Source organism: Salminus brasiliensis, chromosome 8 (assembly GCF_030463535.1).
Source record: "Salminus brasiliensis chromosome 8, fSalBra1.hap2, whole genome shotgun sequence".
In the NCBI taxonomy this organism is placed as follows: Eukaryota; Metazoa; Chordata; class Actinopteri; order Characiformes; family Bryconidae; genus Salminus; species Salminus brasiliensis.
The window spans coordinates 24492945-24520354 of record NC_132885.1 but is presented as its reverse complement, the minus strand read 5'-3'; the positions used below and the strand labels follow the sequence as shown (position 1 = coordinate 24520354).

General features: G+C 41.0%; 1 protein-coding gene across 11 annotated transcripts in view; it reads right to left on the bottom strand.

Moving 5' to 3' along the window:
* The window catches only part of usp9 (ubiquitin specific peptidase 9), a 40539-nt gene extending 15524 nt beyond the window's left edge, over nt 1-25015 (bottom strand). For 5 of the 11 annotated variants that reach the window (XM_072686187.1, XM_072686190.1, XM_072686193.1 and 2 more), the window contains exons 1-25: nt 24786-25015; nt 17252-17511; nt 13560-13705; nt 13353-13432; nt 12961-13073; nt 12288-12506; nt 12074-12189; nt 11732-11983; nt 11485-11623; nt 11174-11326; nt 10913-11017; nt 10483-10689; nt 10251-10387; nt 10031-10066; nt 9387-9520; nt 9149-9239; nt 8480-8822; nt 6121-6216; nt 4861-5072; nt 4522-4762; nt 4165-4314; nt 3219-3339; nt 2999-3129; nt 2643-2921; nt 1706-1831 (exon numbers count right to left, since the gene is read on the bottom strand). In XM_072686187.1, the coding sequence (XP_072542288.1) occupies nt 1706-1831; nt 2643-2921; nt 2999-3129; nt 3219-3339; nt 4165-4314; nt 4522-4762; nt 4861-5072; nt 6121-6216; nt 8480-8822; nt 9149-9239; nt 9387-9520; nt 10031-10066; nt 10251-10387; nt 10483-10689; nt 10913-11017; nt 11174-11326; nt 11485-11623; nt 11732-11983; nt 12074-12189; nt 12288-12506; nt 12961-13073; nt 13353-13432; nt 13560-13705; nt 17252-17353 (3729 nt within the window). In that variant the 5' untranslated portion in view covers nt 17354-17511; nt 24786-25015. The remainder of the gene's footprint in view (nt 1-1705; nt 1832-2642; nt 2922-2998; nt 3130-3218; nt 3340-4164; nt 4315-4521; nt 4763-4860; nt 5073-6120; nt 6217-8479; nt 8823-9148; nt 9240-9386; nt 9521-10030; nt 10067-10250; nt 10388-10482; nt 10690-10912; nt 11018-11173; nt 11327-11484; nt 11624-11731; nt 11984-12073; nt 12190-12287; nt 12507-12960; nt 13074-13352; nt 13433-13559; nt 13706-17251; nt 17512-24785) is intronic. The other 6 variants (XM_072686192.1, XM_072686196.1, XM_072686197.1 and 3 more) reach the window with 3 other exon arrangements.
* Between the last annotated feature and the right edge of the window lie 2395 nt (nt 25016-27410).

Genomic DNA, 27410 nt, shown 5'->3' with positions numbered 1-27410 from the left:
ACAAAGCACTCAGGAATGTGGAGGGAGAAGGGCTTCTCTGGTAAACACCAACTACACTAGATAAGTAAACCGGATGGAGATAAGGATAAATAGATGTTCTGCAACTCAAGGCCACTAAAGCTTTGGAGTGTGAACCCCAAGACCCCTGACGTAGCCAAGCCGCTACTTCCTAGTGTAACGATGCCCTCTGCAGTCTAAACAAGGTAAAGCAAACTCAAACCTGAGAAGAACAATATTGTACATGCACACAGGTTCATAGCATAGAAAAACCCCGTCCGAATTTCAGCATAGTTCAGGCACTGAGATATAGACATTGTGACCTGTGCTTTTCACCATCGTAAAGTCTGCATGCCTTTATATACACACACACAACGTAAATGCAACCTTTTTATTTTCTACTCCAGACAACTAGTAAACCATGTCTCTTCTGAGTTTGTATCCATAATACTGATAATTAATAATAGAATATAAATCTTGGATCTAAACCTATGTTTAAACTCCAGCTGCACTGCTGTGTCTGCTTCACTTGTACCAGCGCAACACACCATCACACCACCACCATGTCAGTGTCACTGCAGTGCTCAGAATGACCCACCACTTAAATAATAGCTGCTCTGTGGTGGTCCTGTGGGGTCCTGACTATTAAAGAACAGGGTAAAAGGAGGCTAACAGAGTATGCAGAGAAACAGACTGGAATTACAGAACTACAAAATGCTCCTATATGGTGAATGGAGCTGATACAATAGGCTGAATTCATTCCAAACCAGGGGTGGTCATGAAATTCTGATATTACAGTGTATATTTCAGCTCAAAACCTTGCAAATCAATATCTACTATTCAATCATAAACTGAAGTTGTAGATATCAGGCAACATGTGTGTCAATATTTTGTGCAAAAGACAACAGCCTTTAGAGTAGTGGATCCTAAAGTCAGCCCTGGGAACCCCAGGCTTTGCACATTTTATGTGTTTTTCCTACTCAAACATGTCGCACCTAGCACACGAGGAACTTGCTAAGCAGGAGCTTAGAAGGAGCTCAATCAGGTGTGCCACACTAGAGAAAAGCACAACAGATGTGGAATCCACAGGACTGGGATTGGGAATCCCAGTTTTTGAGGCATTAAATACCTTGTGCATCTAGTTAACATCACCATCACAGTTTGGAACAACCCTGATCCTGCAGGATTGTACTAGAATGGAAAATAGGGCTGTACAATATATCGTTTCAGCATCGCCATCGCAATGTGTGCATGCGCAATAGTCACATCGCAGGACAAGCCATGTCCTCATTGTTGAGCAGAACTTTCACCGGTGGCTCAGGGGCAGTGGTGGCTCAGCGGTTAGAGCGCCGGGATATCGATAACAGGGTTGTGGGTTCGATTCCCGGGCTCGGCAAGCTGCCACTGTTGGGCCCTTGAGCAAGGCCCTTTACCCTCTCTGCTCCCCGGGCGCTGGAGTTGGCTGCCCACCGCTCTGGGTGTGTGTGTGTACTCACTGCCCCTAACACGTGTGTGTGTGTGTGTGAGTGTGTGTTCACTACCAGATGGGTTAAATGCGGAGGACACATTTCGCTGTACAGTCCACACTGTACAGTGACGAATACGTGCACCTTTATCCTTTATCCTTTATCCTTTCAAAAACAACGAGGAAAGTATTTACTACAGTTTTCTCTAGGCATGCGACTGATACAGATCTGTTCACTCATACCTCATCAGTGATCTGCTGGGCCAGGCGGATGGCCACATTGCGGAGCATGCATTCAGCTGACGGATTGGGGATGTTCTGGAGGGCACTCTGAAGCACCAGAGCCTGGTCATGAGTGGCCTGGTTTATCTGTAGGGAGAGAAAGAAAGAGAGAGAGAGAGAGAGAGAGAGAGAGAGAGAGAGAGAGAGAGAGGGGGCACACTATTAGACTAATGGGTTTTAAAGAGACATGCTCTGACAAATGATTTCATCTCTTCCATGAGAGGCCAATTTGCTAGAAGATTTTAATGAGGGAAAAAAAAAGGCAAGCTATCTAAATATGGCGCAAAACACTTGATGGCTGAGAGAACAGAAAACAAATTAGCTGGGACTATGCAGTCAAGTATTTTGGCTACACACTTGAGTCAGGAAGGTTCAGTCACAATGATTCCAATATAAATACCCTATAATGCTCATTAAAAAAAAAAAAAAAAAAAAAAAAAAAAAAAAAAAGGGCTGTTCTGTGCCATCATTACTTCAGTCGTTCGGGCATCAGAGCTCCTTTTTTCAAAGCAAATTCTTTTAGACAGAGGCACAGCTCCTTTTTCTGCTGCTTATTAGAATTAGAACGCTTAAAAGGTATGAGTGTGTCTGGGTCTGTAACCACAGTACACTTCCTCTCAGGACACCATATACCCTTGACATTTTCTGAACCACAGTGAGGCAGTCAGGATGCCTTAAATGTGACTGGGCGTTCTGTAAGGGAAGGGGGGGGGACAAAGTCCTTAGGCAATCTGTAGGGAAAAGGTCACAGTCTTTGACAGTTCCTTTGCACCATAGCTGGAAACATGGAGCACCAGCATGTCTCTACACATTCTCCAGGATTTCAATAACACAACTGAACGTTTTCATGTCGCCTCAATTAAAGAAAAACAGTGAGACTGAAACGGGAGACACTTACAGGTGACACGGGGATGGTACCCTCAGCCACAGGCTGGCAGGCCTCTGCAACGGCCTTCACGTGGCCGAAGCCCACGGCTGTGAGCAGGAGCTTGGCTATTTTTAGCGCATTGAGATAGGCTCCCCGCCGCGTCTCCATGTCAGCGTTTGGAAGGAAGTTATTTCGGGTGAGCATGCTCAGAACCAGCGGCAGACCACCACTCTTCAAGAAGTTGTACTGGAAGTCACTAGCATCCTCTCCCAGCGTACCACTAGCTGGCATCAGCAAGGCATAGACCACCTGAGACCAGAGAAAGAATCAGCCAGTCTTGAATCGCTCAACTCAAGTGCTTGCGTAAGAATAGGCCAAACACAAACCTCTATCAAGTAAAGGACTTGGGAAGGTGATGGGCCAAAGAAGCGGGAGTCAAGAGTGGGGCTAAGGCTGTTCTCTCCAAGTTTGGCGTGATCCAGACAGATGGCGCGCAGGTTTTCCACTGTAGTGTTGTCTAGAATGAACAACAGAACAGAATGAATAGAGCAAACTTAAACACAGGCATTAGTCCAGAGCAGGGGTATGAGAGATTTGTTTGAGCACCTGGAGGCATGAGCTTCATGAGAACTCGAGCACCATCACGTAGGAGAGGCATGTTGAGATTACACCCCAGATCTGCTACTTGCCACAGGAAGGAGATGTAGCGCAGGTGCAGTGACATGATCTGCAAAATATGAAATGTGTCAAGCAATAAAGAACACACACACACACACACACACACACACACACACACACACACACACACACACACACACAGAGTCCATGTTCCAGTTAGTTTCCAGTAGTGATGCACTGATCTGATACTACGACTGGGTATCGGTCTCGATACAAAAAAGCTGGATCGGGTATCAGATAATTACTCTAATCCAAAGGACTGGCCCATTCACGGACTTTCAGAATTTTCTCGCACCGCAGGTATTCTAGGCTTCATAATCCAGGATCAGATTAACCTACAGACATCATACACACATCATAGCAAACAGCATTTGCCCCATTTGCCCTCGACCGGTCACCAGCTATCAGCGAGTAGTCCAGCTTGTCTTTCATATAAAGAGAACCGAAAAGGGAGGGGAAAGACTCTTTAGTCTCGGACTTTGAATTTCAGAATAAAATTCCTGAGCCCAGACGGCACTGTGCCAAGGTCCAGCACAGTTATTCATTTTAGTGACCAATAAACAAACCAAGGTTCATTTGTATCAGTATTCATTTGTTATAGTATGTTTAATGAAGTTCATACAGTGTGATTACATCAATCCTGGTGCCTCAAGTCTTTCCCAGATGGTCAGGTTTATGGTTTATTAATTTAACAATGATATTGGACCGGTATCGGACTATGTATCGGTATCTGTATCGAAACAGAAAAAGATGGATCAGTGAATTCCTAGTTTCCAGCTAGGCCTGCTGTGCAGAAGCATTTCCAAATCCGTAGAAGTGACCAAGAATAATGGAAACATGGACTGACTGATTAACAGAAGGTCATACTCCTCACCACTCCAGGAAGACAGCTCTCAACTTCAGGGTTGGGACCATCACTATAGTGGTTGCCATGGTTCCCAGGGGAGCCTGTGGAAGAGTCTGAGGAGCTGTCTGGGCTTGAAGGCATATTGGCGCTGACCTGGGTGAGCTTGGCTGTGATGAGCTGGGAAAGAAATTAGATAAGAAACATATAAATAAATAAGAGAACAGAAAGAAAGAAGAAAAAAACAAACAAAAACAAACAAGGAACCATTACATGTCATTAACCTTCTGACATCTCCCAGCTGTGAGTCATTTTATAGCACACTGCGTCATCCAACCACACATCATACCTACAGAACAAAACACCCTAAATGAAAGACGTGCCTACCGTTTTGTCTTTGAGATTGAGCTGCCCAATTAACTTCCTATCATCGACAGGATCTACAACGTCTCCGCCGATGAAGAGCTCGATTTTTGTGTGTGCGCTGTTGGCCTTTATTCGATTGAGAATACAGCGCCGCACAGAACCGATCGTGTCGTTGGTGTGGGACCAGATATCCAGGTCATCCACCTGCCGACCTTGGTTAGGGAACCGCACAATCAGGGTGATGTGCTTTCCCCTGAACGCTCTGCAAAAAGTGAAACGAGCATATGGTTTATTTATATTGTGAACCCATCACTGTATATCAAACACAAATCTTGGATAATAAAGGTAGGTGTGAAGAACCTGGACATGGGAAGGATGGTCCTCTCCTCATGGTAGTCGCTGTCGCACTCTGTGATGTACTCCCTGAGCACAGTCAAAACCCTCACCATGCGGATGGCCTCTTGCCTGGCACAGTTAATGCTATCCTTATCCCCATCCAGTACACACAGCGTGTCATAGGAGGCTTTGAGCCGGTCAAAGCAAGACTGAATAAAATCCTCATGGATCTCTACCTGCAAATGAAAGTAAATTGTAGCTTGTAACAAAAACTAATTTACAGGCATCAGAGGGTTTGTGGGAATAATAAGGTTTAAACAGTCAAGATCAATGAGGAAAACAGTATGTGGATGCTATGCAGTAACTACTGGAACTTCATTTGCATTCCCAAACATCTCAAAAAGGTGCTTTGTGCAGCTGTTGATCGGTCCAAGATCTCTAGATACAGCAAAAAAAAAAAAAAAAAAAAAAAAAAAAAAGGGCGATATACATCTGCTTTAGATCATGAATCTTTGAGAGGTCTTACTTAAATGGCCTGCTTTAGATCATGCCTCAGCATTTCCATAAAACTGAAGTACAGAACTGAATACAGACTTTTTTCCCCATTTATGTCAATCCATCAGCCCACGTTCGTCTGTCCCTTGCTTAAGGACCGTTAGTCAAGCCCTTCACTGTTCCTTTTTAAGCATATTTTTAAGATGAAGGTCCAAGTCTTGGGTCAGAGCTTTCTAAACTCGTTCCAGTCAGGCCCTTAACCCTCCCTGCCCCCCAGGTGCGGCAACGATGACTGCCCACTGCTCCAGGAACAGTGGGCGCATGTTCACTGCATAGATGGGTTACAGGCGGAGGCCAAATTCCATCTGGGTCCAACAAATAGTGAATATGGTTGCCTTGTCTTTTTAGCTCGCCAATGTTTCCTCTAAGGTCCTCTTGATCTTCTGAAATCTCTTTAGATTGGGTCACATAGCAATTAAACTATATCTGACTCCAATTACACTCTTTCTGTATCAGTCTTCCAAGTTTACACAGGTATTCAATCAATGGTCTTGGCTGTCTAAACCGTCCATACAATAAAAGCAGTTTTCTCTCTATTAATACAGCGTTGATCATAATTTAGGAGCCTTTCCTTCAGAAACAAACAAAAGCTCACAAACCATCACTGCAAACCTGAATGTATGGATAATGAACTGTACATCAATACTCACAAAGGTAAGAGACATGCGTTTCTGTGTAGTCTCTCACCTAAATACACATCAACACCTCATCACTGTGAAGAAGTCCTACCTGATTCGCTTGTAATTTTGGTCCGAGATTCGTGTAAATTTCTTTAAGCAAATCAATTGCCCGGCTGGCGATGTCATCACTTCCTTGGATCACAACCTAAAAACAGCAACAGCACCACCAGTTAGAGGATTTCCCTCCCCACTCAGGCTATTCTGAGAACTACCTATTAACAGACAAGACGATCTTTAAGAAACACAACTACAGGCACACAGATGTAGACTGCAATGTTAACATTTTCAAGAAAACCACTTGGCAAAACATAGATCGTATGGTAATATTTTATCAGCTCATGATAAATTGTATCGTCATGCACAATTTGCTTTTATGAGTATATAAATATTGTCAGAACACGGACCAGCTGCATGTTTTATTGTAAAGAGTGTTATTAGTCATGTTTAAATGGATGGATTAGAAACATGAATACAAAATCACTGTAATCAGTATAAGAGTATTTTCACTTATTTATTTATTTATTTATTTATATTTTACCCATGTTTTTGCTTTGGCAGTTCATAATTTGATTTCACTATTTTTATGGTTTGCTTAAATTAGAATTCTACTATTTAACTACTATAATTTATCTTTGTTATAGATATTGTTATTATTGTTTAGATTTTCTATGTCAATAATCTATATTCATTTATATTTTATGTCTTGATACGGCTACATTGTGAATAAAGGGTCACCTGTAATGTATTCAGTAGCTGCAGATGAAATAATTAATACAATTTTAACTCTGATGTTTAGATTTTGTCGGCATGGCAAAATATTGTGATAAATACTGTGTATCCTGAAAATCTCTAAATATGGTGATAAAACCTTTCTAATATATTATCCAACATTTGGTTTGAATGTATTCTATATTTTGTCATTATAATTGCCCCGCAACTGGGTTGGTCTTCTGTCTGCACTGCTAGAACATTTAACACATAGCATGCATGTGTTGTAACATGTATTTGTACACAGTATAGAGGTCCATACATAGTACCTTCTTGCTTATTTAGTATTTGACTGTATATTTATCCTGCTATAGAGAAATTACCTGAGCCACACCACAGGCATTTCAAATAGATGAATGAAATATTGACATGTTAAAAAACATATTTGGTTTTGGTTACAATACATTTTCTTGTTCGTTTGTTGTTGGGTTTTTTTTTGTTTTTTTACACTGGCTGCATCCCAATTGTGTGCTACACACTAATATAGGATGTAGACTATATACCTGAACAGGTAGTGATTAAGCATTACTATGCCAACATCACTGCAAGTTCTCTTGCCACTGGCTCCTCTCACTTGCGTCGCTATTCGTCTTTATTTTATTATTACATATACATTCAGCTACTTAACGTTTTGTTAACAGTCAAAGAAATAGAGGGTGAAAAAAACAAAAAAACAACCCCCCATATTTAAATAAATGTTGCATTCTGCCATTAAAAAAAAAATAGGCCCATTACTTGGCATTAGAAAGAGTTAGTTAAACTTTAGCCCTTTGTTCAACTTTTAGACTGTAGAAATCGCAATGATAAACTTTAAATTGAGAGGTTTTTGTGCCCCCAATGACACCAACTAAACTGCGCACCCAAGCCACTCGTTTAAACCTAGCATTCAAAACAATTACCCGCTGCTATATAAGGAACATCATTAATGACATCACAAAGTCACAAACGCATGTTAATCTTTTAAGACACACAAACAGCTAATTAGTTCTGATGAAGTGAGCATTATGCTCTACTCAAATCCAGGAACACAGTATGTTCTTAAGCTTCACATTAGTTCCCCTCTAATATAAAACCACACACAGACCATTAACTGGGTCACAGCCCTTCTTCTCCTCAAACACTTCATCTATGGTGTGCTTTATGGATATGGCCTTCCACGCAGTTGCCAGGGTAACAAAACTGAAGATTAGCTGTGACCGTACTGGCAGCAGCTGATGCTTAGTCTTGTGTGTGTGAGTGTGTGTGTCTCTTAGGCCAACTGCAATAGAGTTCAAATATACTCATAACACAATGCAAAAATGCCATTATACAGAATCTTTCACTGTTGTAGGGGTGGGAACATTACTAACGTCATTACTACCTACCAGAGACTAATTTCCCACCTTGGCAAAAGGCTTTACATCATTGCTGTCAAGCTAAAACCTTGGATTTCCAAAATGGAAACTATTTAACTTTTAACCAAAGTCAACGTAAAAAGTCATTTTGGAGTATTTCCAGTGGTCCTTACATCATTAAATGTTGACACTGTAAAGAATGACAGCCAGACGCATGTCAAAACAATGGAGAAGCTAAGTTTCTGCAGGACAATGTCAGTGTGCTTCCACAAGACATCTATACTGTCTGCATTACACTATACCTACCCTCCACAGGTAATCTAGTCCAATCAACTCCAGATCGTCCATCATATACACCCGGCGTTTGGCCACCAGCTTGCTTTCCCTGCAGTTCACCGCTTTAAAGAAGCGCTCGAAGCACTTCATGCCATTCTCTGTCAGCAGCGAGGGGTCTAGCTGCAGCACGTTGTTTTCAAAGAAGTCCTTGTTGATGTCGGGGTCAAGGTCCGGCTCGTCCCCCATGAGCTTGGAGTACCATTTGAAGCAGGCTTCGCGATCACACAGGAAAACGGCATTCTCTGCCAAGCACTTCCAGATCTGCTTGGCCTGAGGAGCGCAGAGCCACAGCTGCCCGTCCTTCAACAGAAACCTGGAGGAAGAATCCGAACCAGAAACGACAGAACGGTCAGAACAGCAGAGCTGATGTTCACAGGGGTGGCCAACCTTATTCTGCTAAGGGCCAGTGCAGCTGCAGAGCTTTACTCCAACTAAGCTGGAGGTGCAACAGCTGTTTAACCAGCTAACCAGGCTAAGTATCCAAATAACTCAGGGGTGCTCCAGCTTGACTGGTAATGCTCTATTCATGTACACAGCAGCCTGTACCATTTGTGTAGAACTATACAGTCTAACAGCTGCTTTTGATTTCTATTCACAAATGAAAAAATAAACCAACATCCTTTTTAGTTATCCTCATACCTCAAGAAGTTCAGGCGCTCCTGGACCTCCTGCACATGGCTGTATCGGCTTCCAGGTCTGACAGTCTGCGGGTCGAAATCTGTGTGCTCTGCTAGAACCACAGAACAACACACTAATCACAACATGCATCAAACACTAAAGTATTTAATGAGGAAGCTTGTATTACAATTAAAACATTTAATTAAAACAGTCATTATGTTCTTTTTTTTCCACCACTGTATCAACTAAGATAACCAACCTTTGGAAAACTGTCTCATATTCTCCATGTATGCAGACAGGTTTTCAGCCACCAGAGTGACCAGTGCATGATTGTGCTGCAGTTGGTTGATAAGGTCATGCCGATAAAAAACATGCGGACTCCTCTGCGTTTGACTAAAATGAAAACGAGGGACAGGAAAAACAAACAAAAACATCACATGAGTCCTGGAGACATGTCAGGACAGTCAGCTGCTCTGTGGCTGCATTTTGCTATTTTCAAAAGGTTTAAATCAGGAATCTGTTATCAGGTGGGATTTGGACAGAAACCAGCACTTGAGGCATGAGCAAACGCAGTACATGAATTTCATAGCCACATACTGAACCCCAATTCCATCTTTCATGACCATCAATTTGTAAGGTAATTAGGCTGGGAAAGAGAAGACCAAAGGAGGTTTGCTGAAGCGATTTTTAAAAGCTGTTGTAATTTATAGGGCCAATTTTTCAGACAAACTCTGCATTCGTTTTAATTCAAGAGAAAAAGGGTTCAGAGTTGAAAATGTATCTGTATTTAACATTTTTTTGTTTTTGTTTTGAGTCTGAAAAACAGGCCCACAAATATACAGAAAAGGCACATATTTCAGCAAAGTTCATAAATGCTGTAACCCAAATTAGCTTTACACTTACCCTTCTAAGCTCTTTAAGTTAATAGGTATTTTCTTTCTGAAAAACAACAGCATGTGTACGATGTGTTCGCTATATTAATTATGATTATTATCTATTAATTATGTTTTATTATAAGTGTTGATTTATGGTCCATCATCAAATTGTTCTTGGATAAAATGATTACTTAAATTCCATTTACATTGAGGGCCACAGCAAACAAAACAATAACCTGATCTTATACCTGAGATTTTGAGGAGCCTCTCCAAACAGACTGCAGATTTCTCGAATTTGCTTCAGTGCAGGAATTACCCATTTGTCATTGGATCGCAATTCTTCAATGAATCGATCTATCCACTGGATCTTCTGGGTATCCCTATCCTGGAAAAAAATGGCACAATTTTACAGGGACCCACATCATGACTCATGACTAATGAAATTTGTCATGCTCTCTAAGGTTTGGTTGATGTTCGTACCTGGGAGCAACTGTAGTCCAGGATCTTGATATGAGCACTGAGGGCTTGGTCCATGATGTCCACAGGTACATCATCACTATGGGCCAAATTCCACAGCAGATTGAGCACTTTGTGAGCCATCACACCATCCTTGTCATCTTCTGCCAGCCTTCGGATCAGTTCCAGCAACTTCTCCCGTTGCTTTTTACTTGCATTAGTCCAGCTTTCCTGTGAAGCCACGAAAATCACATCTAACTATGATGACACCAAATCTACTAGACTACTACTGATACTATTCCTATATTTTTCCACATATCTATAATGCATTCTATTGCTTTTGGCTATACCTGCACTCAATCAAGTCAGGTAGATAAACTTGCAAACCTTTGCATCAACCAAAGGAATGACTGTACATGTACCATACCATCCATGATCCACAATTAAAACGGACCTTAAAACAGTCAAAGAGATGGTCCAGCTGCTCAGGTGAGAAGTCCCATGCCAACTTTGCAAGGAGATCATGAACATTCTTGACGATAGCTTCGTGTTTCCCGGCCTAAAGATGAGGGAACATGTTAACAGCCTTTTCCACTCACAAGCCACGGTACACTGCTTTAGCCTCAATCTACAAAGTAATATGCATTTATAGTCCATTTCTTTTAAAACCAGCTGCATTCAGTGAAGAACAATGCAGGGCTCCATCCTTCCATACCTGTGCAGCCCAAATGTTGTCCAGGTCCTGAAGTGTAAGGGCCTTTTCCTTGATGACAAACCGAAGGATCTTCTCTAGTTTCTCCACATACTGTGGCTGATGAAGGCTGTCCCGCAGTACAATGGACAAAATGTTGTTCTGCTGAATCCACTCCTGGAGGACAAAGGCTCAAGTTCAGACCACAGCCCAGATGAGGATCACATCTTTTGAGGCTATCACATTCCCAACCACAATAAAACCCACAACCTAATAATACAAATGTGCGTTATAAATTGTGATTAGTCTACCCAGTTTGTAAACATTGAACTTACTGCCATGCGCTCTGCAGTGAGCCACTCAGCCTCCTCAGGGTTTCCGTGGCGATGCGTGTAGTACGATACACTTGAGATCACCTTGTTTACTTCATTTAGTGCATTCATTTTGCCATTAAAAGAAGAAATTTGCAATAACCTGTGGCAAAAAGACTTCATTAACATTGGTCTCCACTGAAAGGGATCATGACTTTCCAAATGTTTTTTTTTTTTTTCAATTAGCAAGTTAAATAGTGAAATTTCTCACCTAAGAATCATTTTTAACCTAAAAATCTCCATGTTCTTCACCGTCTCCTCCTGCCCAGGTACTCGTGAAGCCAGATTCTTCAGGGATTTGATTATCATAGACAAAGCATCATTTTTAGCTTCATTCTTGGCTTCCTTCTTCAACTCTTCATCAGTGAGGTTTTCTAGAAACTGGGGAACCATTTCGATAATGGGAAGGAAGTACTTCTTCACTGTGTGCAAAGTGAGAAACTCGTAGCACTGCCCGAAAGGCCTAAAAGAGACACATGCAAGAACATATTAAGCCAAGCAAAGTGGGATATTTCATACGAAAGCAGGCATGTCTGTAAAAAGGTTCTCTTACTTGATGAGTGCAGCGATGATCTGAACGTTCAGAACTTGCCCACTCATGAACCGATCGTGCAGAATTTGAAACCCGTTTAATGTGCCAAACTTGTTTATTAAATCCACCAACCAGCCCTGCACCCACAAAAAATAAATATATAATAAATAAACAAAAGACAAATCCATAAGCAAAAATACCATAAAGCCTTCAACAAAAGACGGCAGCATCTTACCTTGGGAGAGCGAGGGTCAGGTGGGCGGGCAAAGAGCTCGTCTTCAGCCAACTGCACCCCAGCAGGCACCGTCTCTGAGGGCCGGGTACCATTGTATATGTGGAATTTGCAATGAGGGTTGGTGGCCATTGCCAAGAGCTCTAGAAGAGGGAACCAGTCCTGAGAGAGCTTGGTCACACACAACTCCATCAAACGATGGGTGTTGTTGATTATGCACCTCTGCAGTAAGGGGGAGGAGGAAATGGGGCAAATATTAGCCAGCAACACCACAAAATGACATTTCTGGAATGCAGAGGTAGATGTGAGGATTCCCTGAATCACAAAGATTGGCTCCACCATGATAATGCTTATCTTAATTTGGACAATTGTGGAGCTAAAAGGAGCCACAGCCTCTTAAGAGGTGGGGGTGTGAGTCAGAGCTGTCTCTTACTGTTGGCACATCTTCCCCGGCTTTACTGAAAGGGGGCCTTTGATCAGTGCTGTGGTGGTTTAATGAAACAGGCAAAGAAGACTAGCACTGAAAATAACATTGATCCCACAGCTCAGCTGGCTGATGAAGAACTCAATTCATCTGATAGGCTTTAAAACAGCACTGGAAAACAAACCATTCGTCAGGGAACGCATAGTGCTGAACAGCTGACGACAGCATCCAAATTCAGACTGCAGAACTCACGTGAATCTCAAATTTCCACCCGCTAACGGCCTCATCCGTCAAGATTTTCGTGAAGGATATTGTCAAGCCATCACGGAAAAACCTCTGGCAGGCTTCACACTTGACATCAAGTCCTTGGGACAGAAAGCAAAGAAAAACCTCATCAAAGGCTGACATTTGCAGACGATGTAAAGGATGTGTCTTAAAGCTACAGTGAAAGAAACAATTATTCAGGCTGCCAAAAGCCAAACACTCAAGAAAGCTTAATAAGCCCCCAGTTAAACCAGACAGACAACAAAGACTCTTGAGATGCAATTAATAAATACACCCTCAGACACTCACATACTTACAAATAACTAGGTCAATGACATGTTGTATACACACAAACCATTTTAAATGACGTATCATATTACCTTTTTTACAAAGATCTATAGCAGCTTCTAGAAGAACTTCTAATTCACCCTTTGGCAAAACTGGAACAACCCAGCGGGGTCTGGAATCACACAAAAAAACAAAACAAAACACAATAAACAATACTTATATGCACTCCTACAAAACACCCCCCTCCCCTGAATGGAGTGATGACAAACTAAAGAGGATCAGAGATTTAATGAGGGTACCTGTTGATCATGTCATCCAGCTTGGCCAGGTCTGCATGAGGGAAAGCAGGCTCCTCCTCCTCCAGCTGGGGCGGGCAGTCTCCTTGGCCCTGTTCATCTGGAGGGCTCACGGGAGAGTTCTCATTGGACGAGGTGGGGGAGGACGTCTTAGACAAACATTTCAGAGAATCACAAAATGAGACCTGACGATTCCATACAATTAAAGTCAAGATAACTTTTTACTAAAACTGACAAAAACTCATTTCAATGTAACTCTGGTCACTCCATCTACAGAAGCTCGAAGCCTTGGTGTAGTCACGGATGATCAGTTATCGTTCTCAAGTTATGTTGCAAGTCTAACTCTGTCAGATTTCTCCTGTACAACATCGAGAGAATTCGACCCTTCCTCTCTAGAGAGGCCGGCCAGGTGCTCGTTCAGACTCTCATCACTTCCAGACTTGACTACTGAAACTCTCTTCTGGCTGGTCTCCCTCTGTGCACCATCAGGCCCCTGCAACTTATCCAGAATGCAGCAGCACGGGTCGTCTTCAACGCTCCTAAATTCAGCCATGTCACTCCACTGCTGCGTTCTCTTCACTGGCTTCCTGTAGCTGCTGCTCGCATCAGATCCAAAACCCTGACACTGGCCTACAAAGCCAAGAACGGACCAGTCCTTCCGTACTTGATGGAAATGGTCAAAAGCTGATCTGCACAGAGAACCCTTTGAGCTTCAAAGCTGCGGCTCGGCTTGACCCGCCATCCTTTAAGATCCACGGAAGACAAGCGTCCAGGCTTTTTTCTGTCCTTTCATCAATGTGGTGGAACGAACTTCCCCTGCGTGTTCGAACAGCTTGAGTTGGTCGCTGTCTCCAAACTTGACTTGTGTTTTGTAGATTCTAAGCCAAGAGGTATCTTTGCATTTTCAGTCCATTCAAACTAGCTGAGGTTATTCTTGAGTAAACATTGAAGTTTTTTTTGTAAGTGGCTCTGGATAAAAGAGTCTGTTAAATGCCATAAACGAAAATGTAATGTAAACTTAGAGCCTACAGCATAGCCAACATTATTCTTGTGTTTTCCCATGAGGTTCATTTGATGTGTTTTTGGGTTTTTAAAATAAATATTTTTTTCTCCATGATCATTTTACACCCTCCTTTTATCTTAGAAATTACTCTGTCACGCTGTTTGTTTGTTTTTTTGTTTTTTGTTTTTACAGTTATACTGCTGAAGCCTATACATGGCTAGATATACATAAATGTGTTACTAATGTTGTTAATAATATTAGATAAAATGTTCAGAACAATCTCAGCTCTTACTGTAATGAAATACTATGTAAAATTTCAGCCAGATTTTAGAGGGGTTTTTTTCATACTTTCTGTGAAAGCATACTTTTACTCATGTGGACGAGTTGTTTTGGGACTTGTAACAGGAATTGTCTGGAGATTCTTAAACACTGAGCTACATGCTTCATTATGAAAAATAAGTAAAAAATAGTAGTGCCTAGAATAGGGCAATAGAGAACTCCCAACTTTTGCTAGCTTTGTTTGAAATATAGCACTATTTGCACTGTTCTTGCCCTTCCCAAACGGATTTAAACATCATAAAAACTAAATACAATGATACACATTACCTACTGCGCAATACGCATCCCTTAGATACAATATCAATCATTGTGATATATTTTTGACACTTAGCCACACCAATTTTTATTGGTTATCTGAAGTACTGATTGAATTTTGGACGAACCACTGTACCAAATGATGTGTATTTTACTGTATATATTTCATTTACTTCAATTAACTTAATACAAATAACTTAATGTTTAATTTTAAATGCTTTATAATGTATCAGCAGCATCAGATTATTAATGTACAGCGCAGATATTTACTGGCTGATATCCATGTAGACCCACAATTCCCATTTCGGTGCATCCCTACTGAGGACCATATTTAAGCCTAACAAAGTTCAGAGGAGCCCGTTGCTGCATTTCAGCCTTTCTCTTTCTACATGCAGTAAGACAGCCAGAGAGAGTGAGGAAAAGGATGCTCCAGTAAGGCTTCCTGAGACATGGTTATCACCGAATGTGTGGATCAGAGTTGAATGGAAGCTGCAGAACTTGGGAAATGTGGGGGTGTGCTGGAGGAGAGAGGAGGAGGAAGAGGGAGGAAAAAAAAGGGCTCCTTCTGCTTGGCTGACCTACATATGCAGTTTGCTTCTCACGTCTGTGCTCTACACATCTCACACCAACTGGAGCGCTTTTCTCCACCAGCGCTTTGTGTTCATTGATTGGTCCCTTTCAGCATGCACTAGGTGTGAGCGCTGGCAGCTGCACTCTACATCCCAGGAGCACATAGCAGTTCCCTTTCTGATAAAGCGCTCTTCTCATGTCACTTTGAATTCTTTGATTATTAAAGACCGACAATGGGTACAAAACAGGCAAAACCTCCCATAAAGACCTCCATCCACTGCTGCAGGTATCTCAAGTTTCCTGCTCTTGATGGCTCTTTCAAGCTCTTGATGGCAGCCCCAATCAAGTCATGGTTATGTCACAGTCTCTTTACCTTTGCGAGCGCTCGCTTCTCATTTTTACTTAGTAATTCCTTTACTGTGGATGATTCTTGCCTCAATACCAACATGTTATAAGAAAATACACATGTAAAAATATACATAAACCGCTTGGGAAAGCTCCCCTCCATAGCTCACACCTAGGAGTTGCAGGGATGCGTATCGGCAAGAACGTGACGTTACAATGCGGCAATGTGATACAGGTTCAGAATTTAATATACTGCGACATATATTGTGAGCATATACACTGTTAGCAAGCCGACATATTGCGAGATTGTTTAAACACCACACCACTAAACGAACCACAGTCTGCCCCCCAATCTTCACATGTAAACATCACATGTATTCATTAAAAATCAATACTGAGTGCATCCAAATGTAAAACTTTCTTTTACTCCGGTTTCATGAATATGATGATGTGGTTTTGTACTATGCGTTTTCTTGCGTTCGCATCACAGCTGGAAGTATTACAGAGTTTGTTCCTATCCTGTTGAAATGGCCCTTTGCATTTTCTAATAGAGCCGTTACAGAAATATGTGTGTGCAATCTACTGCAGAGGAACCCTGATTGAACACGTATAGAGCGTAGCACAATCTGATACTGTCTAGATATGAAAATGCATGTTAATGCATGGTGAAAACAGCCACTGATAATACAGTCCCATCCGTTGTGAATGATTCCATAAAGAACCCTGTTTGTAATAGAAATGAGTGTGACTGAAGAACCATATAAAGGTCTAAAGAATCTTAACTTGACATCCAATTTAGGATCAGAGCACTGAGCTACTGATGAAAGGGTAAGGCAAGCTGACACTTTTGGGCCCTTGAGCAAGGCCTTTAAACCTCTCTGCACCCAACAGCCACACGCTCACAGTATGGATGAAAGGAGGCATCCTTTCTGAGGTTGTGCTTCACTACGTTGAGGTTTTAATTTATAAAAAAAGAAAAGGAATTTTGAAATGTCTGGAGTGCGAGGAAATCACACATCAGGAAACTCTGACGTTATATTGGCATTCCTTTTTGCATGTTGTAAAGGGAAAGCACACATTTCCCCTTTTCAGAAACAAGCTGAAACGTTAAAGCGAAAGCTTCAATGAGAAACGCCCTGTAGAGGAACACATGGGGCCTGGTGACACAAAGTGGGCCACTGACCTGGTTTTGGGGCAGTGGCGGCTGGGACTGACCATCCGGAGCTTGGCCCTGGTCCTGGCTGTCATTTCCCCCTACGGGGGAGCCACGCGTTGTGGCAGTCATACTCGACACAGGGCAGATCTTTGCAATCTTGTCTGCTTATGTTGCTGACGCACGGGAAGAAATCACTGCCTCCTTTGGACTGATGGAGAACCAGCACTCATCTGAAAGCGAAAGCACCACCTGGAGGACTGGGTGTGTTGCAGGGACCATTGCATAACCTGGAACACAAGGAATCTAATCAAACAGTGAAATATACACAGATATACAGGAAACAACATAGTCAAACTAAATTTCCAATGTCTGTTCATTAGTAGAGAGTGAAGAGGTGAATGCATCGACCAGAGACGTGGGCTATTGCAAAGACATGTTCATTCTCATTCACATAGGCTAAAACAAAAGTAAGTAGCCTCAGCAAGTCATGGAAAGCGGCTTGTTCAGACTACAAAGTTTACAGATAAGGCTGCGAGCACAGAACAGCATCATCCTAACAGTTTACACGCTTTGAGAGAGATGAGAAAATGAAATCAGATGCATTAATGCTCAGGGATATATTTAGAAATGCTGAGTGCAGCAGACTGTCAGTAGCCGAATGAAGCATTCAAATGAAACAACTCATGATGACTGACTGTGCAATGCCAAAAAACAAAAAAAGGAAAAAGAAAAATGCCACAACAGCTGTCTTTTGTCGTCGCATGTGAACATTTCATCTGCAAAACGCTTCGCAATCTGGTAGAACAAGACTGTCGTGGCTTTAGGTATGAGTTCTGAAAGTATGCGACCTCAGATGCGTTTAACTTGCCCAATGACTTCAGAGAAATGCAGTCCGACACAGAGTGTCAAGATCACTTATCACTAAAGGGGGAAATTAATTATTTCATTTAAAAAAAAAAAAAAAACATTTTAAAGGATTTAAGATTTGTTGTTACAACTTGTTCTTATTATTCAGTACGAGGCAGGCTTCCAAGTATACTAGTCGAACAAAATGAAGAAGCTGATTTCCAGTGTCAAAAAAACAATTTGACAAAACACGAACAGTGAAACTCAGAACTGTGGACATGGAGCGACAGACAGTCTGTGGTGTGCACATAACAGAGACAAGACAGATGAGCAAGAAATACGACCGGCACCTTCTGCATTAAAGTCTAGCGTATGGAAGCACTCTGGCTGGTAGCAACTACAATCGGACGGTTTTCATGGCTGCCAACCAAAGGACTATCGAGCAAATGATGACAAATCTTCACCCAACCCAAGAGGGCGAAGCAAATTACAAAAGGGCACAACTTTTAATACCAAGAACAAAGCTGTTAAGAAGCAGGACTTCTGTAGAGCTCAGATCCCAAAGCGTCCTGTCTCAAATATATTTCACTGACAACAATTCCCAAACTCTGTGAGACCAAAAGTCATGGAATCACTGAAGCTGCAACATGTGATGTGTGGACATCCACTGCCAAAGAATCTTATGTCTCCCTAATAGTCCATTTTATAACCATTGAGCGTCTGCTAGAGCAAGAGCAGTGAATGAGAGACACACAGCTGCAGATATGGCTGAGCTGTTGAAGACTGTAGCAGAAGAACAGCAGATCACCAAGAAAGATTTAGCTGAAGGTACTGATAACATTGGCTGTTGCAGCTGAACTAGGGAAATTCTTGTGTGTGAAATGCTAAACTCATACGCTACACCCAAGTAGTCCACTGTCTGATACCTTATGAATGGGGATGTCCTAATCAAGGTTTTTTACCCCCGATTCGATCCGAGCCTCTCAACGTCAACTATCGGCTGATACTGATCCAATCTTTGTGTTTCTGTAAATAATACAGCCCCACAATTTAGGTAAACCGTGCTAATCCACATTAGAAAACGGCAGTAAAATCACTATTTCTAGTCCCAGTTTCTGTAATCTCTAAATTCTCTGCATCAGTAATCTGATCTACTTTGTTTGGAGCAACCTTTAAACTGTTTTACACTCTATACTGTTTAATACCTGGCAGAACAGAGCATTTCCACTATATGGTTTCTAATCAGGCGGATTTCAGGAGTAAAGACGGGATGGGAGGAACATTAGATCTTCCTAAATGGATCTAATGGGATAATATACTGGTTTCGTTCAAAACTACAACAAACTGGGTGGTTATTGGCAGTGCAGACAAAAACGGCAAAAAAACAGACCACCTACCACGCTCTTTACCTGCTGCTCTCTCGTAGCTCTGAGCTCTAAAGTTTTCCTCTGCCCTGAACTTTCTGTCCCACCTTAAATAATGCAGCAGTGACGCTAGGCTGTTGACATGGACTCAATGGAACTGCGACAGCATTTAAGGTGGAACGCAAAGTGAAACGGGAAGTTTGTCTGCAGCACCTAAAAATCGTTTATTAATATTTATTAACAGCAGACGGCATTCTGCTACAGTGAACCCAATGAAAGGAAGTGGATCGGAACCTTAAATGTTGATACCCGATCCATTAAAAAAGCCTGGATCGGCCCCTGATCCCGGGTAACTAGATCGGATTGGAACAACCCAACCCAAGTATAAATACTGATCAGTAGCTCTGAAAGAAATGTTTCTGTCATGGGATTATTTTTTTTGTAGGGACAGACTACGTAATAATGCAGGAATCATCTAAAGCAGTATAGACACTGATTACTGTTTTATATTTGACTGATTATTTTAAACTGATATTTGAAGTATTAATTGAACTCCAAATAAGCACAACATTTTGGTGATTCTGAACTACTGCACTAAAATATCAGCGATTTAATTCACTGTCTACAGGGTTTAAAAATCCCTACAGAAATAATTAAGTATTATATTCCACCGCATTGCTTCTCCAGATGAATGTGGCATTTCTGTAGCAAGTTCTGCATTTTTATAAATGTTTATGCATTAGCAATACCAAGTAAAAAAATGAATCAGATCTCTGCATCAGCCTGTAATTCAAGGTCAGTGCATCCCTTATTTACTAAGTTTTTCAACCAAAACAATCACGATTTCATCCACATGTCCAAAAGCTGATCTGGTTAATCATCTTACGAATACAAAAAAAACATATTACAACAACGAGCATGTGGAGGCGTGCTTATTAAGGAGGGGGCATAGTAGAAAAGTCACTGCCCCCGCTAAGCAATGGCTGTAGAAAACATGGACGTTGTGGCTCCAATCCCTTCTGTTCTAGAGAAATTAGGCCAAAGCTGTCCACCATGTTGTCAAATTTGCAACCAGAGTCTGTCGGTAGAGACCAGAGGCGGAGCCAGACTCATCACTTGATGGACCCTCCCTCTTTTCCCAGACCACCTTCATTGAGCTTTACAGCGCAAAAGCAGCGGGTTTCCCCTGGATTCCCAGTTTTCTGGTGCAATCTATCAACAGTAAAAGTACAATTCCACCACAACTCTGATACTACAGCCGGCCATTTCCAGACAAGACTGTCAATCACTTCATTCCTAATTGTATCCATGCCTTCTTAGGATATAGAATAAGGTTCTTCCTGGATACATCACTTGTTTAACCAAATCCTACAAAAGTCAAGCATGAGAAAATGTCCATAGATTTAAAAATATTAAATGTAGCATTCACTCGCACCTGAAACACACAAAAAGGAAGGACTGAAACAGGAACAGAGTTGCTAAAGACAACTGAAACAAATTAAATCAAAGTAAATCAGGACATGTAGTGTTAATTTAACACCTTTCGAAACTGGCCTCTGGAAATAAAAGGTCAACAAGGGCAAACATCAGATTACAGAATTCCCAAATGCAGCAGTCAATCAAGCAGAGGCTGATACTGGCAACCACAGTATCGCATGCTGCAAACAGTGTAATGATTCTCTTTACTACACAACACACCAAAGACAGTAGACTCACAACAGAGCTTTTAAAAAAAGGAGTCTTTAAACTAAAATTACTCACAGCACAACCTGGTTTCCTTTTATGCAGAAAACAATGCCAACGAGCGTAAGCTTGCAAGCTTTCAGAGACAACAAAAGGTATAAGCCTGCTCCCCTAAACTGTGAACGCTCACATCTATTACAAGTCATCCATTACAAGTTTGTTAACCATACAGCATCCAGACCTCACAGAATTCTGGCTTACATTACCTTCAGACAACCACAGATGCACAATACTGCTTAAATGTGTAAGCATACAACCAGTTTACACCAAAACAGGCCTGACTGACTTCTACAGATTGTTATATAGACTGATATGATCACACATATATATATATATATATATATATATATATATATATATATATATATATATATATATATATATATATATATATATATTATAATTGGACTCAATTTCGCCGTTCGCCGTCAATTAATGCCGTTCCTACAGGACTGTAGAAACTACAGCTGCGTGTTTTTCATATTACATTCTCAGTAATCTAACTTACATTCTCAGTAATCTAACTAACCTATAGTGTTATGTGCATTAGGACGGGGTGAGGTCTTTAAAAGCTGCAGCCACTAAAACATAGTGAAAATACATGGGAATGTGCACACAATTACAAAAAAAATCAATCACTGATTACACTTATCATCCTTCTCACTGAGCAAAAGTCAAATAAAAGCTTTCACATGTGGTAATGCCCCTGGAGTCTGTGCTACAATGCTTTTAATAAGTGCTGTACCGATATCATATCTGGCACGTACACTATCAGCAATAGAGAGCACCAATACCATTTTTACATAGAACATTGTTTACATACTTTGTTATAAAACCAAACATTTAAAAACCAGGAAACGCCATAATAGTTATTACCATTAAACAGACATTTAATGGAACTAAAAGTTTCTCTCCATGTGGTGTTTTTTTGGTTTTGAAACCAAAAGTTGAGATTAAAAGTTGGCATTTTTAAATCGATTATGCTTCTCTACAAGTTTCTGCATTAATTAAAGTCATTTCTTTTCTTCTTCATAGGTCTGAAACCTTTCAAATGAGTGGTTAATCAACCAGTAAATGCTCTTCTTTCAAGCTTATTCGATCTTTGGGATATCAAAAAAGCACAACCTATAAAAAGTGGAACACTATAAATATCAGGATTTACAGCCATCTATCAAGTAAGCCAGAGATTGTATCGGTATTGGTACATCCTTTTAGTATAGTACTAGTGTTATGAATGATCTCATAACTGGCGCTTACATTTATGGCTTTTGGCTGACGTTTGTATCCAGAGCGAATTGCACCTGAATCATGTTACACAGGTAGGAGAGGGTAGAGTTAGGAGTCTTTCCCAAAGACTCTTACTGGTGTTGCTCAGGTGGAAACCGAACCCTAGTCCGCCATTGAGAGGGCAGTGCTGTTACCCGTTATGGAACACACAAATTGGCTCACATAAATTACAAATAATAATAATAATAATAGTAATAATAACCAACATCACATCCACTACCCTTACAAAACTTGAAAAGCTCTGGGAATGCTCACTGGGGTGGGCAATACAGCAATACAGCAACACTTAACTGTTATCATGATATCATCCATCACAACGTGTTTTTCTGAGGATATGATGGATTCTGTCCTTAAAGTACTTACATATTTCAATAGCACAAACATTCCTGTCCAAATGGATTTAGTGCACTGCAATATCTGAACCACTGAGCAAAAATAATAAAATCAATGTACGGCTTCCAAAGTTCAAGCTTCTCCACAAAGGCTGGTACACGACTACACCAAGACCGAATAATCATCCATAATTGTACTGCAGGCAAAATATATCTTTATTATAATGTGATTTTCACAATTAGCAGCACACCTCAAACGGCACAGGTGCTGTCTATCCAGCTAGTTAATGCACGGTTACCTGCAATAACTCTCAGTCAATATAGCCACTGTTAACTGTGCAGCCATTGCTCTGTGCCTTAAACACCGCATCCCTTCCCCTGAGCTGAGCTCATTTTACACAGTCATGCCAAACAACCACGCTGGCGTTTTCGAGGCTTAATAAAACCAACTCGACGTTTAGTTCGCGGACTGCAAAACAAACTAACGTTGAGTAACTTTACACCTGATTTTAGCGAAACCGATCAGTGCATTGATAATAACAGAGGAAGCTAGCTGGCTAGCTAACGTTAGCTAGCTGGCTAGCTGTCAGCTCGAATAAAGTTAGCCAGCCAGCTAGCGACACAGACAATACCACTCATTTAGGTAGCTAGATGTCTCCTAAAAACAGATAAAGACCAATATACATATTAATTCATTAATATACTTAACACCAGCCAAGTGTCACGTCCTGGGATGTGCATTAGGATCAATAGCAGCACCACAGATTCTTCAGCCTGCTCTGTGTTCAGCTGGGCTAGCCGAGATGACTCTTCTAGCTTCCAGCTAACAAACTGGTGAGATATACATCCAGAAATGACAGCAGATTCATCTAAACGTGAACAGGAGGGCAGTTTGGGTTTCCAAAAAAAGCAACTCCCGGTTAAACGCAAGCATTTTATAGAGGGGTGTTACGATAACATGCGCGAAAATGAACGGGCCCGAGGATACACGGCCTGCTAGCCAGAGTCCTAACCAGCTGAGAGCCTCCCCGGCCGACCTGCCTTTTAACTAACCTAGCACGAACTACTGCCCAGTGAGCTCCCACCAGACACTCGGCTTACCTTAATGCTAATGCTGTTCTCATTATAAACACGACAGGATGGCAGACAGCCTTTGAGGAGGGCAGATTTCTAAACTAGGCTAGCTATGGCTAACTTGGCGAGCTTTATCGGCTGTTAAAAACAAACTCAGCAGTCAGCTGGGTTACCACAGCTGGACGAGGCCTACTGTTATTAAACAGGTTACAGGCGATTCATCACCACCATCCCCGAGTTAGCTAGCTAGCACACACTAACGGAGCTAGCTAGCGACTTGTTTAAGAAATAAGGACACCCAACCATCTTAACATCAGACCACTTGTTTGTGATTGCAGTTATCACAGAAAGCCTAAGCTAGCTAGCTAGCTAACTAACTAGACCGGCTGGCTACACTGGTAGCTAGCGATCTGCCTTCTTTGTAGCTAGCTAGTGCTACCGCTACTACTAATAACAACGCTGTTTGAGCCAGCTGGCTAATAGCGATCCAATCCACTGGACTGGGTCAGCTGTCGTGTTGTGGTGGCGTTAGGCTAAGTAAAAGCACACAATGTCAGCAATATATGTGATGACAAACCGTGAGTCTTATCTCTGCAATGTAGAAACGGCAAACTCAGGTCCAGAAAGTCAAAATCCGCCCCAGGTTTTTGTTCCAACTGCCTGGGCAGCTCAGCTGCAGCTGAGCTGCCCAGGCAGTTGGAACAAAAACCTGGGGCGGATTTTGACTTTCTGGACCTGGGTTTCCTAGCACCGCTACAATGACAGGAATTCAGCGGCTAGCTAAGCAGGCTGCCTTGACGTGCACTCACCATACGAAAGCTCATTTAGCTGTAGCTTCTGAGCTAACGCTAGCTACCAAGCTACACAGAGGGAGAGAGAGAGAGAGAGAGAGAGACAGAAAGCTTCACCACTTACCACCACAATCAAACCGCACCTTCTTCCCTTCGACTGCAGACTTAATCAATTACGTGCTACTAAATGCTCGGCTGTGTGGTTTAAGTTTCATATATCTAGTCCTCAGTTCTCACTCTGTAATCAGGTCCTTGCGTTTTTTTTTGTCTGCTGTTGGGTGTTTTTCCTGCGTCACCAGCAGCGCTGCCCCCCCAAACTCTCTCTGTACGGCTCGGGTTGAGCTCCTGCTCCAGTTCCCATAACTCGGAGTGTGACCTACTGCGCATGCGCACCCTGCTCAGAAATCACCGGACTTTTACTGCGTAAGCTATAAACCAAAAGCAAAAGCAAGCGATCCTCAGGCTGCTTATGTAACTTCATCACTTTATCAGTTATTATAACAAAAAAATAGACCCCTGTTTTGTCTCTTTCTCATAGATGTAAAGTGTTATTTTAAGTTGCCGTTCTTTCCTCTTGTGGTTGGTCAGCTGTAAAAAACCTGGAAGCTGTGCTTTAATTTTGGCATTTTGGGAATAATCTGGTAATAAAACTTTTATGAGAATTTTGTTTAGTTTTTCTCCGTAAGGCTTTACTTTATTGTACTGTTTTATTTGTTTGGTTGCTCGTTTTTTTTTACCCATAACATAGCCCCCCCCCCCCCCCCCTTCGATATTCTACTTATCTAAACTTATATTTTAATGGTTACATACAACATTCATAAGTGTGGTGCAAGAACAAACATATATAATGAATTAATACTAAACAATTGCCACTTTTTTATCTCTATGAAAACCTGGGAGTTATGCTCTTATTTTTTGGTATTTCTGTAATTCACGTCTGCTTTAATTTAATTGTATTTATGTTTTTTATATATTTATTGTATTTAATTATTGTATTTTATTTATTCATTTTTATTTGTTTTTTATTGGTTTAGTGTCTAAATTCGTTGTATATCTTGTATGTGATTCAAATCTGTCTGTTACTGTTGTTTACAAATTTTTAATGATGAATAAACATTTATTATTCAAACATTACACTGCCATTTTTCTTTTTTATAGGACCATATACTCTTTGTCTGCTTTAAATATGAGCTATTGCATGAGCTATTTTATTCGGTTTATTTGATCATATGTTCAAAAAATAAAAGTACAAAACAGTAACTGTGCGTTAACATGTGCAGATGTGTGCTCTCTGTAAAGGATTTAGGATGTTATTTATGACAAAGGTATGAGTGTGAAAATGTGCACATTGATTAAAATGCAGTATTTAGTGATAATCATTTTATATACATAAATGTAAGTTTGCTAAATACAGTTTATTTTTTCTGTTTTTTATTAAACTAATATTTAAACTAAAATTTAAAAAAATAATTTAAAAAAATAGACCTAGATATCTTTTAAAGCATGGTGGAGGTACTGGCTGCTTCTTATAATGTTACTCACGGTGGTAGGAAGTTCATCATGCAGCCAGACTAACCTAAAATGACACTGTTAAAAGGACCAGATCTGAAACAAGACAAGAAGATTCTCTTACGACCTTCCCCTAACTGAGTGTGCACTGCACTGTAATGCAACCGTTGGTTGATGAAGTGATTGAAGGGATGATTGACCAACATGTTATTAATGTTGGTCGGTTAATAACGTACATGTTATTAATGTACTTAAAGACTATCTGTTCTGATACTTTTCCTCACTTAAGCATTGATTGGTCTGCCTTCAAAGGTTTCATAGTCTAGGTTGGTAAAATATCTACATGTAAATAACAGGAAATTAAGGCTGAAACTCTGATCTATTGCTTATCTTTTGATCTCTGACCCCTTCATTGGATTCACTAGTCTTGCTATCCCAGTACTTCTGGAGGGGCCTGTACATTGTAACTGCCAGGTCCTGGAAATGATGGATAAAATTTACAAATGTAGTTTATTTACTAAATTTGACAAACTAAAGGAAAAAAAGAAACATAATGTTTTAAATGCATCTTTGCATGAGCTATTATTTTGGTTTATTTGATCATATATTAGATAAAAAAAAGTACAAAACAGTAACTGTGCATTAACATTAACGTGTGCTCTCTGTAAAGGATTCAGGATGTTATTTTCACTTAGAAAATCAATATAACTTGTTATTGCAAACATGCAAGTAAATGCAAGTATGTTGCTTCATTGTCCATTTCAACATTTTTAGTTAAAACATCAATAAACTAAACTAAACAATGAAATTATGTAATGTCTACATTTTGACATGTTCCCCAAGGCCAAATATACACAGGCAGTCCACACATTTGCTTGCTTGCATGTACGTCTTACACTGACATCTGTTTCCTTAAAGGAGAAAAAAGATTTGAACAGAATTTTAAAGAAAACGCAAGATCTCCACAGTCCATTCAGTCAAATCTATGATTTACAATTCACTGAGGTCCCGTGGGGCCGTGCTGGACTATGGACAGTCTGTGGACAGCACTGAATAATGTGTGAGGAAATGATATAAATTCCTTTATATAATACGCTCAGTGTTGACTTCAGGAGAGTGTAACACAGTGGTGTAAGATTGTCTTTAAGCCTAGAGGAGCTACAACATGCTGATAAACAGCTGATAAACTCCTCGTGTGTATTTCCATCTGCAATAGCTCTAAGAAAATATAAATGACAGT